Source organism: Saprolegnia diclina, assembly GCF_000281045.1.
Source record: "Saprolegnia diclina VS20 unplaced genomic scaffold supercont1.98, whole genome shotgun sequence".
Taxonomy (NCBI): domain Eukaryota; phylum Oomycota; class Saprolegniomycetes; order Saprolegniales; family Saprolegniaceae; genus Saprolegnia; species Saprolegnia diclina.
In genome coordinates, this window is record NW_008246165.1 from 99108 (window position 1) to 110760 (window position 11653).

The window sequence follows — 11653 nt, forward strand, 5'->3', positions numbered from 1 at the left end:
ACGGTGCTTGGTGGCTACATTTGGGCCAGAACCGAATCCTCCATCATGGCCCAAGGCAGCACCGCGCTCAAGCACAAGAACGTCAAGAACCTCAAGGCCAAGCCGGCCAAGAAGAAGATCGAGACGCGCCACAAGAAGACGGCGGCCAAGTTCACCAAGAAGGGCAGTACGTGTTTCGCTCTGTCCTGCGAATCGACGCTCAGGTCCCTTGCGTAGACCCGACGACCGAGGTCCGCCGTGGTTGCAATGGCTTCAAGCGCCGCGGTGATGAGTCCGTCACGGGCTTTATCAACAACAACATTGAGCAGATCATGGCGTCGCGCGTGCTTCAATCTGGCTCGTCGATCATGCTGAGCGACGTCAAGTCGGCCGGGAAGGAGCGCCTCAAGGAGATCAACCAGGCCGCGCGCACCAAGAAGAAGAGCCGCGTCGAAGAGAAGCTTGCGGCGGTCGAAAAGTCCATCAAGGACGCCGAAATGGCGCCGTAATACTCCTATTATTCACCATCAATACTGTTCCTCCAAAGCCCATCGCTTGTCATAGCTGCCACCATACCAAGCCATCCTTTATATGCTACATTCGCCCCAACGTGGCGATTGAATACCGGTGGACGCTACTACATGTGGTGTTGATATATTATTGCATTGGGATGTAGGAAGCCTAGAGCGGTCTCTTGTCCATGGCCTGCGCAAGCGACCCTTTCCTCTTGATCGGCTGGCTCTGGCCCACTAAGATGCGGTACTTGGCGTACATCCCGTTGCGCTTGAACTGTGGCACCATTTGGTCTTCGAGGTAACTCCGCACTTCGGTCGCCGCGACGTCAAAGAGCGTGTTGCCCTGGTGCGTCTCGAGCTGCGACGCGATCACTGCACTCGTCTGTGGCGACACGCAGCGCGCGGGCGCGATCGCCGACGGGGCCAAGTACCGCGCAAAGATCTCGCGCCTCATTTCGTCGGCCTCCTTTTCGTTCTGGACCATGCCAAACGTCATGACGTGGTGCAGGAAGTCCACGCTGCCTTCCGGCTGGAGCGCCATGATCACCACGTACAAGCCGAGGTACTCGCGCCCGAGCTCGTGGCTCAGAATCGCCGTCAGATCGTCGTCGCCAATGAAATCCAAGTAAATGTCGTGACGCGCTTGGGCCGACGCGGTCCGCGCCGCCACTTCGTCGTAGTCGAGGTACGCGGCCCAATTCGGTGTCTTGAGAAAGCGCGGCCACGAGTCGCGCTGGACGAGCGCAACGATTTCGCTTTTCGCAGCCCGAAACAAATCTTTGGGCGCTTCCTTGTCCTTGCTGACCTTGCGCTCGAGGCGGACGCGGATCTTGGACGGGATATTGATCTGCAGCGGCGCGTTCTCGTCGACAAAGAGCTTGAGGATGCGGGCAGCGGCCGCGACTTGGTCATCCGCCGACAAGCTGTCGTAGTTGTCATCGAACGAGTTGACCATATCGATGAACTCGAGGTTCTCGGACGAGTATTCTTGCACGAGAAACTGGTGGAAGAAGCACATGGCCATGTCGTCCCGCAGCATGAGCTCAAACTTGAGCGTCTTGCCCATGAATTCTCGCCCGGCGCTCGAGCGCGGCCAGTGCTCGGCCTCGACCTGCCGCAGCGCCTTCATGCAGTCGTCCATCATCGCGAGAAGGTCGTCTTCGTTCGTGAAGGACCCGTTGGCGTTCAAGCCGATGCGGAGGAGGCCGATCGTCGCGTTCGAGAGGCGTGTCGTGCTCGCGAGGTTGGTCACGGCCGCCTCGAGCTGCCCGAGGTCAGCGCTATTGTCGTCCGAGCTGTTGTTGTTGTTGCTCGGTTGCTTGAGCGCTTGCCACTTGGCTTGGAGCGCAAAATAGACCCTGGCCACATCTTTCTTCTTGATCTCGGCGCAGTGGACGCCAAAGAGGCGGCGGCCGACGTCCGACTCGAGGACGCGGGGCAGTGGCATCGCCTTGAGGTAGTTGTAGCATACCGTGTTGAGTTCGGTCGCAAAGTGGGTCGGCGCTTGGTCGTGCTTCTTGGTCGTCGGCTTGGTGGACGCGGCCTCGGCAGGGTTGGCCTCGGGCTTGGCCGCCGCCGACGGAAACGACCCCATACCGACGAGTTCGCCGACCGGGTTCTTCAGCGCGGGAGTAATTTTAGCTCTCACGCGTTTTGCAGCTAATCTGGGCGCCGGTTGTTGGATAGTCGAAGGGATACACTATTGAGCTAACGTGGGGTAGGGTTGTGTGGGACGTCTCGCTGACTCTGGGACTCTAGGAACGAGCCGGAAGGCGTTGCCGCTTGCATCAGCAACAAGCTACAGCAAAGAGCTAGCATCGTCAACGACAGTCCTTTTGCCCTTTGAGAAGGTGCTCCGAACACACAAGCCCTTGGCTCTTGATGCTCCCGAATGACGCTCGATTGGCCGTGTGGATTCCGGATATGCCAAACGGGTCCAATCGCAATCAAGATAGCCCTGGACACGATTTGATACAGTGTTTGAAACACTGTCTATGTCGGACTCTGTGGGCAACCACGATTTGGACGCCGCTGCATCGGCCAGTCTCGAGACTCGACTGCAGCCCACAATCGTACGGCCATCACCAAGTGTCTTTTGATTGGGCATCGGTTCCGGATACGACGGTGGTAGCCAATCCGAGGATGTCGCCTTTCCGCATCACAGATTTGGCTGCCAAATTCCCATAAGATCTCATGGCGACCTTCCGCAGCGTGGTTCTGGCGCAGCCCGAGATCGCATCGATCATCTTCATGGTTTAAGAGATCGTGTTCGGAGAAGGTTGCTGAACGATGCCTATCATCTTCGGCCTCCAGTTTGGCGTTACGCAGACGTCGCGTCGCGCTTCCGCGACTTTAACCACCACGTGGACGTGCACCGACCGACGGACGACGACGACACCCCCTGCTACGGCCTCGACGCGACCTTTGTCACGCGCTACCTCGCTCTCAAAGATGGCTCGACAACAAACTGCATTGGCGCCAGAAGCTTGTGCCTCAGTACGCAGTACACGCGCGACGCTCGCTTTCCGCTGCACTTGGCGATTTGCGAAGGTGACTTGGTCGCGACGCAGCGGATCGTCGCCTGCCGCCCCGACCTCATGTACCAAGAAGCCATCGAGGCGGCGCTCATGACTGGCCACCTTGAGATCGCAAACTTTCTACTGCAGACGCACGCTGTCGACCGCAACTTTGACGACAAGACCTTGGGTTGCGTCTCGCGGGCGCTGGACTCCTGGCTGCCCGCCGCGCTGCTGTCGACCAACAATGCGGATGCGCTAGCACTGCTGTGGCGTCGCCGCCAACTCGAGTGGCCGACGGTTCTGCTCCGTTTGGCCAGCGATGCGGGCGCGCCTCAAGTCATTGCGTTCTTGTACAAGCACATGCCTCACACAGTGTACGAGGGCTTCGTGGACGTTGCCGCCGCCCAACGTCTCTTGGAGATTGTCATCGACCTCGTCGCACGCGGTTTCAGCTGCACCGCCGATGCACTGGACACGGCCGCTACGAATGGTCATGTTGACGTCGTCCGCTTCCTCATCGAGCAGTGCCACCAAGTGCCGTCGCGGACGACGCAAGAGAATGCGGCAACGCAAGGACACTTGGCCGTCGTCATCTACCTGCACGAGCTCGGGACGTTGGATAATGCCATCATGGCTGCGTTCTCAGCCGCCTACTTGGGCCACGACGACGTTGTGCGGTACCTTGTGGCCAATCGACGCGCGACCGACACTACCGTGCGCGTCGACGCGCCCGTGTCGGACCTAGTGTTCCTCGCCATGCACTTTCTCTCGCTCGGGTGCTCGCTGGAGAACGCCGCAGAGTACTTTTCAAATGTCATCAGAAAGCAAACGTCGGGCATCATGGAAATCGCGGCCTTTTTCATCGGGCGTGGTGTTGTGCTTGACGCTACCTGGATGATCAACGCTTGTGAGCGAGGCGACATGGACGTCGCCATCTACCTCCACGACCACGGCGCAGCGTCGGCACCCGAAGCCATCGACCGAGCCGCGTACAAGCAGCATTGGGCCATCGTCGATTTTCTCATGGCCCATCGAAGCGAAGGCGCGACGCTCACTGGCATCGAGTGTGCCCTTGTGCATGGTATGTTTGGAGTGGTCTTGGAGCTTTGGGCAAACCAGCCCGAGCTCCGCGACGACGACCTCTTGCGCAGCGCCATTGCCAACAACGCCGTCGACGCCATCGATTTTCTGCTGGAGAAGGGGGTCGGGCACCCTCGCCATCTTCCCTCCGACGCGCTCTGCGTGCACAAAGGATGCCTCGGTGCTCTCTTACCCTGCGTCATGGATCCACCGACGCCGATCGAGAACCTCGCGCACCTCATCGAGACATTTGCTAGCATGTCTTCCAGCATTTCCAAGTCCAACCTCTTGGTCATCAAGGCCGAGATGCTTCGTCAGGCCAACGACCTCGTCGACGCCAGCGACGACCTCCAAGCTCACGCAGCCACACTCTTGCGTCGGGGCGCCGAGACGACCACAGAACGTGATGATGGTATGCGGGTGCTGGACCGCGCGGCTCTCTTTGACTGGGCACTCGCAGTGCTCATCGTACACTTCTCGACGGACGCTGCGACCACTGCCGCTCAGAAGACGCGACTGGACGCGTGGATGATCATGGTCGACGAACCTCTTCTGCGCTCTCAACTGCACACTCGCCTTGACGTGAAGGGCAGCGCGGGGCAGCGGCATTGCAACGACGAATGAAAAAACCAACTAACTAGTTTTTCTACTAGCATCCGCGCCCTTGGTGAAACACAAACACGACTGCAGGTAGAATAAGTTGAGAGAGTTTAGATATCTAGTCTATCGAGGTTCGGGGATATTAGGGTTGGACGACGGTCTCTTCGAGCAGCGCCAAGTTGTGCGCGATGCCGCTCATGCCACTCACCAGACTGTTGAGAAGAAGGAGTTCTTCGAGTGCGAGACCCTTGTACCTGTCGTCCTGCAGCAGCCACGCCGCGTACGACTGGCGCATGGCGTCGGCAGCATGGAGCAGCGAGAACGTCTCGACGTCCAAAATGTCGTGGGCGCGACGGACGCCGTCGTCCAAGAAATATTCGGGCAGTCGACTGGTCGGCGTCAAGAGCGGGCTACCGTCGATGGAGATTTCTTGCAACGCTGTCGCCGAGAGCAGATGGGCGCTGCTCTGCGTCGGAAGGACCTCCACTTCGAGCAGCAAGCCGTTCTCGAGCGCACGCATGAACTCGTCGAGCGAGACCTTGCCCGACTTGTCTTGGTTGACGATCTCAATAAAGTCGGCCACGTACTCGTCGACCGCGTCCATTGGCAAGACGCCCGACTGCTCAAACACGTGCAGAAGCAGCACCTTGACGTCACTCGCATCCACATACCCGCTGCCCTGCTTGTCCGCGAGCTGGAACGCTTCCTTCATCTGCACAAACAGCGCTGTCTGGTCGGCGTCGGCGAACTGGAAGCGCTCGCCAAAGAGCGTGTCCAGAGTCTCGAAGGTCTCGTGGATCGACGGACCGAGCTCGAGGGGCAAGTCGCACGACGCCAATGACGCGTGTCGACGCAGGAACCACTCGACAAGCTGCAGCAGAATCGTCGTGTTGGTCAAGAGGCGCTGACAGCCCTCGACGATCGCCGTGTACTTGGGCTGCGAGAAGGCCGGACGCCACAGTCGCGGCTCGAAAAGCGCTTCCTTGAGCAATATTCGCTGGTCGTTGAGACACGATGGGGCAGTCGTCTGTAGAGCCGTCTTGACCGCTGCCAACTGCGAGAGGTCGCTCGCGCCATCACACAGGAGGGTGTGCTCCACGAGCGTACTGAACGCGACTCGGCAGAGGCCGAGGTGCATCTGAACGTTGCGACGGAGGAGCTTGTAGGCGCTCTCGGGCCAAAAGAGTAGCTCGATGCTGACGATGAGGAGGACGCCGAGGGTCATTTGCACGACGTTGGCGTAGGACGACAAGGAGCCAGGCGCGGGACAAATGTCATCGGGTAGCAAGATCCCGGCGGCAATAAAGGCCGAGACGAGGCCGGCGTACGAGTCGAGACCGCCCTTCCACTTCACATACATGGACGCGGTCGTCCAGACAAAGAAGAACAAGTTGCGAAGGACAAGCATCACTGCCGTGTACTCGCCGCTGTAGGTGCAGACAAAGAAGAGCGCGATCGAGGGCACGATGACGCCGGCGACGACGCCGACGGCGCGAAACAACGAGATGCCAAACGACCCACCTAGTCCTTATGAGTTGCGCTGTCGATGGCGAAAATGACAATATGTACCAATTTGATTGCCCATGACGTAGGCGATTGTCGTTGGCGCCGTGGACGAAAATCCAAAGACATATACGGCGAGAAGGCTGGACAAAAGGAGGGCGAGCCAGACTTTGAATGCAATCTGGAACCGCGCCGGCGTCAGCTTGCGTGGATCGACAAACGACCAGAACGACCGCTTGATAAAGTTGAGCATGCGCGACGGCTACCATATTGAGCTAGTCAAGGCAACGCCGGGATCGAAGCGCGTACAGTGTGGTGGGTCTCGTTGCGAACTTTGGCGGGAAACTCGGCCATCGCCGCGCAAAGCGACTGGAGGCCAAAGAGGAAGAGGTTGAGCGGGATGTTGCCTTCGACGTCCGACGGCGTCGGGTGCATCGTGAGGAAGAGCTTGCTCTGCGTCGCTTGAAAGCGCAATAAGAGAGCTTCCATCTCGGTCTGCAGCGCATGCAGCTGCGACAACTGCAGATCTACAGCGACGCATGAGCAAATTTGAGACCTTTGGACCGTGTATACCTGTATGGTTGGCGTGGACGTCAAGCGAAATCTCGCGGAGCAGTGCGATCGCGCGGAATTGAACGCTGCACACCTCTTGCTGCAACGCAGCCATGAACGACGTGTGGAGACGGTCGTAGTGCTCGAGCTGCAGCGCTTGGTTCATCGCGCGAAGCGTGTCGAGGAGCGATGCGTAGAGCTCAATGTACGGCTTGGTGATTGTTTTTTGGAAGCCCAGGAGCGGCGCGAGGCCGAGGATCTGCTCCCACCACGCGTCGTTGAGAAGACTTGTCATTGCGTCCTTCTGCAGTGTGGCGAGTTCAAATTTGCGCTTGATCTTGGTGCGTAGAAAGTGCATGTGCTCGACGTTCTTCTTCTTGAAGCAGTAGGCGTCGACGACGAGGTGCAAGAGGTCGTGGATCGTGTCGGCCGCCGACAGAGTTTGCGTCTGGAGCTTCCGGATCGCACTAGGTACAAAATACAAAAATGAGGGCGGCGTTCGGGATCGAAGCGGGTACAAGATCGGGTACGGCACCCAGACAACGAGAAACGACAGGAACGCGCCGATGAGCCCGAGCCACATGTAGATAAAGAGGTTCTTGACGATCATCGGGCTCGTATAGAGACCGTTGGCCGCGTCCTTGAGCTTGGCCGGGTCGCTGTAGTCGTTGGGGCTCACGACCGTCAAGGCGAAAATGAGGTTGTTGACCATCGAGAACTTTTTGGTCCCGGCTTCCTACCATTATAGTATCGTGTAAGACGATATTGTCTAGGATGCAGAATCGTGTCGATACGTACAAAGGGCAGGAGGAGAATAAACGCGTTAAAGGCCATCATGAACGGCAGCACAGTCAAGACGTCGCCGTTGTTGACATAGTACGGCGTGCCGCTGAAGGACGTGGTGATGCGCACAAGCGTGCCATCGTGCACAGCAGCTTGTACTAGAGAGGAATATATACCATAGTTACTAGGAGCTTGAGAATCAATTAAGAAAAAGTACCTTCGGCGTCGCTGTAAAAGAGGCGGGGCTGGAAACAGTGAAAGAGGACTGCGTTGTACGCGAACGCAAGGAAGACGCCGAGCTTTTGCTGGAAGACTTCCCGCAGCGTCGCGCCAATGTTGCGGCCAGCAGCAAAGACGCAGGCGACAGCGATAAAGTTGATGCCGCCGAGGATGTACCACTCAGGAAAGCAGACCCAGATATTTGGCCGCGCCGGCGTGTGCTCGCCCGAGGCCTTGGTGACAAAAGCAGAAGCGATGAGGACGCCGAGGCCCGTGCGCATGGCGAGACCCAAGTTGGTCTTGAACTCGGCTACATACAATATAGGTAAACACCACGTCGTTTCGTTGTTCGAGCGAGCGTACTGCGGGACTGGGCCTCAGTGTCCATGGGCCGCGCCTTGCCCATGGTGATGCGCAGTCGCCCGATGGCCTCGCGCTGCGACTTGCTCAGCTGGTGAGACAGCGTCGGCCGCCGGTGCAAGCTCGGCGCGTCCTCGTCTTGTCGACAGCTCGTAGTAGCGTCTGCTGCCATCGCTGCGGCGTCGCCCGATGAGAAATGGCGCTGCGTGGATGGCCGCGCCAAGGCTTTGCCCAATCAGATTGCGTTCTGTCGTATCGCAATCGTTCCGGTACAGTTCCAACCTGTGCATACGATAAAATATTGGGATATTTCTTTCGCCCTCGTGGATAATATTGAATATAGCGGCGTCCCCGAGCGCCACGTCATTGGATCGTCCGTCGGTTTGTATGTCGTTTTTTTCGAGAGGCCAAAAATGACGTCCTCGTGCGGCTGTGCGTGCTCACGACGGGGTTGCATGTTGGCTAAAGGCTGTAGTAGCCTGCAGCTACTCGCCTTCCGGACTCTACTGCAGGCATCGTAGCTGCCTGTTTGTGTATCTTGTGGTCAGTCCAACAAGCAATCTCGGCTTCTACCTTCTGAAATCATCGAATCGAATCTTGGGACGTCGCCACAGCTTCCACCTCGTCATCATGGGCCCTGGGCCCGGACCATCGAGCAAAAATCTTTCGCGGCTCTGTGCGACACCACAGGAAAAAAAACCTTGTCTCTGCAACGTGCGCCTTTCTCAGTTGGGCCCCCCACCCAGTCACGTTTTTTAGGTACCCAAAGTTGAGACATTGACTTGATTATGTGGGCAGTGGGTACCTCAAGAAAATATATTTGGGACGGGGCCCCACTATGACGTGGCATTCCAGTCTGCACTTGATGTTGCCATTCCTTCGGCTGCTAGGTCGCGAAGGATTACGAGGTCATAATAGCGTGCACGGGAGAGCGAATGTCCTTGTGGCGGACCCATGTATGATGTATAGCTGCAACCCAGCCGTCTGCTGTGACAGACTTTAGGCGTCATGACTTCGGCAGTCAAATCAAGGGCCTGCAAGTATTTTTTTTGAAACTCGCCAACAATTGCTGTTTTATTCCAACATAAATCAGCTAGATATTCAACGCGAGCCAATACATGATGCTTTGAGCCTTCATAATTCTAGACAGACTTGTCCTTGGCCACTGAAATGGTCACAGCGTTGTGGCTCCGCGCATAGAGCGTGGTATCGAAAAACGGGGGGCTGGACAGTGCGTATTGTGCATTGCTGGCTGTACTTGCGATCATCGGTTGCCGGAGTATGTTTAAACCGTCGACAACGTGAGGATGGAGACGTATAGCTACAGTGGTGCAGCAACTGACGCGGAAGCGCCGCTTGAGCGACGTGTCCTCGCAACCTAAACCTGTCGAAGTTTTTTAGCGACTGGAGACGATAAACCTATTCGATTAGCACGCCGGGTGCGAACTAAAGTACGTGTCGACTAGATCGAATGCAGACGCGATCGAGCACTCAACCGTCTCCATAAAGCGAACCGCGCCCGTGTGGTACGTCGACCGGTGGCCCTGGAGCTTTGCCAGGGCCGCATGCCAGCCGTTGGCAACCGTCGTTGGGCTAACGTGGGCAAAATAGTCCCAGCTCTTGCTAAACCGAAGATCTGCTGCTGTCAGTGGTGTGGCGACGGCCCCCGGCTCTGAAACGTTCTTGTTGAGCTGGGAAAGTGTGCTCTGCGCCAGCGCCGTGACGTTTTCGAGTGAGATCACGTCCTTGCCGCGCTTGTACGAGTAGACGTTAAAGTACTTGGTGTCGGACGGCTGCGTGTAGAAGATGACGGGCGCGCCGTCACCAAGCGGCTCGCCAAACGCCAGTGGCTTGGCCGCGTTGCCTGTGAGCTGGAGCTGGTTCGAGTACTGATGTTGCGGCTCGACGTGGTCGAGCGTCCAGACTGTCGTGAAGTACTGGACCGTCTCCACGTGTTTGAAGACGTCGACTTCCTGGGCGTCCAGACCCAGTGGCTGAAGGAGGTCCAAGCGATGCGGGATCGTGTTGATGATCGAAGCGCACGCTTGCGTCTGAGGACCCTTGCCGTTCACCGTGTACATGATGCTAGCCCCGTCCGCTCGGCGGTCCATGCTGGCAATGGTTGCACTGTATCGAAAAGTTGCATGCGTTAACGACGACGCAATCTTGGCGAAGAGGAGGTGGTAGTCGGTGATGAAGATCGTCGACTGGTGTGTCGCAAATTGCACAAAGAGCGACGGCTTGATGTACGCCAGAGCATGCATCGTGGGGAGGTCGTGGAGCGAGCCGTAGCCGCATGCAGTGAGGTACACGTGAAAGAGCGGGAGGAGCGGCTCCAAATGATTGGCTGCCACAAACGCTGCCATGGGCGCCGCAATCTCGGCCGGCACGCCATTCGGAAAGCCCGGGCGGATGTAGGCTGCGTACTTGGCGTAGACGGCCGCGTAGCGCTGCATGGCAGCGACCGCCGCGGTCGCGTTCGAAGGAAGCGTCGAAGCGTCGAGGATCGTGCCTGTTTCGACGTTGTAGAAGTACTCTTGCGGCAGCGCAATGAGCGGGCGTTCGACGTTGAACTTGTCGAGGAGCTCGATCGAAAGCGGGTACATGGTCGTGTCGCCAAAAATGGCGCCAATGTGGTGGTTGAAGCCTTCGGGCGAGACCCAGTTCTCCGTCTTGCCACCAGGACCGTCCTTCTTGTCAAAAATCACAACATCGGTGATGCCCTTCTCTGCGAGGCGCAGCGCCGACGCAAGGCCCGAGGGTCCGGCACCAAGAATGCAAACAGGCGCGGTGGCCGTGACGCCGGCGAGACCCGCGAGGCACGAGAGAAGGATCGAAGCGCGCATGACAAGCAGCGAGAAAGTTGAGCAATGAACCGTTCTGAAGCTCCACTGAGTACAACGACTGGTACCATGTCTATTTGCGACCCTGCACACAACCCGTCGGACAATTGATGCGGGTCAAAAGCAAATGACAAAAAGGGGTGCGAAATCGATCCAACAAGTTGCCAATAGCACCATCTTTTGTCATGTGGGTCTGATCTTTGGTCCTGTCCAAATGCAAACGCGAAACTCGCGCTGAGCAATCCAATCACCGTGAGAAACCAGGTGTTCGAGGACGCCGCCTTTTCTAACGTCGACACAAGCCTTGTCCAGTGGCCGAAGCTGTCCGGTTGGAGAGCATAAGTATCTCGTACTTCGTGGCCCGCGGTGTCTTCACCATATACACTACTCTGTACTAAAGTCGACTAAGATCTACCACCTACTAAGTATATTCCCAAACAATACAATCGACGACATAAGCGTGATAAGACACCGAGATGCTCGCCAAACACCATTGGCTTGCTCCTAGTCGTGCCATACCCACATCGAGTACATCAGTCTAGGATCATTGCAGGAAAGAACTGTGTCGCCTTGGCGACTTGCCAGAAATTGCGAAGCTCATGGCATCCGCACAACAGTCATCTGGTGGTTCTGCTCGTCACGTGATGCCCCACGAGCAACCTCTCGGGGCTCTGACAAATTTAGCATCGCAAACGTGCAC

The 11653-nt window shown here is 57.5% G+C and overlaps 5 protein-coding genes across 5 annotated transcripts; 2 read left to right on the forward strand and 3 right to left on the reverse strand.

The window, feature by feature from the left end:
• The first annotated feature begins 6 nt into the window (after nt 1-6).
• On the forward strand, nt 7-530 carry SDRG_15664 (hypothetical protein). The gene is made up of 2 exons (XM_008621843.1): nt 7-166; nt 217-530. The coding sequence occupies exons 1-2, from the start codon at nt 46-48 to the stop codon at nt 486-488; spliced, it is 393 nt and encodes a 130-aa protein (XP_008620065.1). The 5' UTR covers nt 7-45; the 3' UTR covers nt 489-530.
• A 77-nt stretch (nt 531-607) lies between these two features.
• SDRG_15665 (hypothetical protein) lies at nt 608-2183 on the reverse strand. Its single transcript, XM_008621844.1, has one exon. The coding sequence runs from the start codon at nt 2086-2088 to the stop codon at nt 661-663; it is 1428 nt and encodes a 475-aa protein (XP_008620066.1). The 5' UTR covers nt 2089-2183; the 3' UTR covers nt 608-660.
• Nucleotides 2184-2488: 305 nt separating this feature from the next.
• Nucleotides 2489-4717, forward strand: SDRG_15666 (hypothetical protein; the record flags this gene model as incomplete). Its single annotated transcript, XM_008621845.1, has 2 exons — nt 2489-2537; nt 2823-4717. The coding sequence occupies 2 exons, from the start codon at nt 2489-2491 to the stop codon at nt 4715-4717; spliced, it is 1944 nt and encodes a 647-aa protein (XP_008620067.1).
• A 61-nt stretch (nt 4718-4778) lies between these two features.
• SDRG_15667 (hypothetical protein) lies at nt 4779-8348 on the reverse strand. Its single transcript, XM_008621846.1, has 8 exons — nt 8114-8348; nt 7749-8060; nt 7547-7689; nt 7267-7484; nt 6770-7215; nt 6506-6723; nt 6263-6458; nt 4779-6214 (listed from the first exon to the last, which is right to left on the reverse strand). Exons 1-8 carry the CDS (start codon nt 8280-8282, stop codon nt 4836-4838), a joined length of 3081 nt encoding a protein of 1026 aa, XP_008620068.1. The 5' UTR covers nt 8283-8348; the 3' UTR covers nt 4779-4835.
• A 1167-nt stretch (nt 8349-9515) lies between these two features.
• Nucleotides 9516-11017, reverse strand: SDRG_15668 (hypothetical protein). Its single transcript, XM_008621847.1, has one exon. It carries the CDS (start codon nt 10954-10956, stop codon nt 9538-9540), a length of 1419 nt encoding a protein of 472 aa, XP_008620069.1. The 5' UTR covers nt 10957-11017; the 3' UTR covers nt 9516-9537.
• Between the last annotated feature and the right edge of the window lie 636 nt (nt 11018-11653).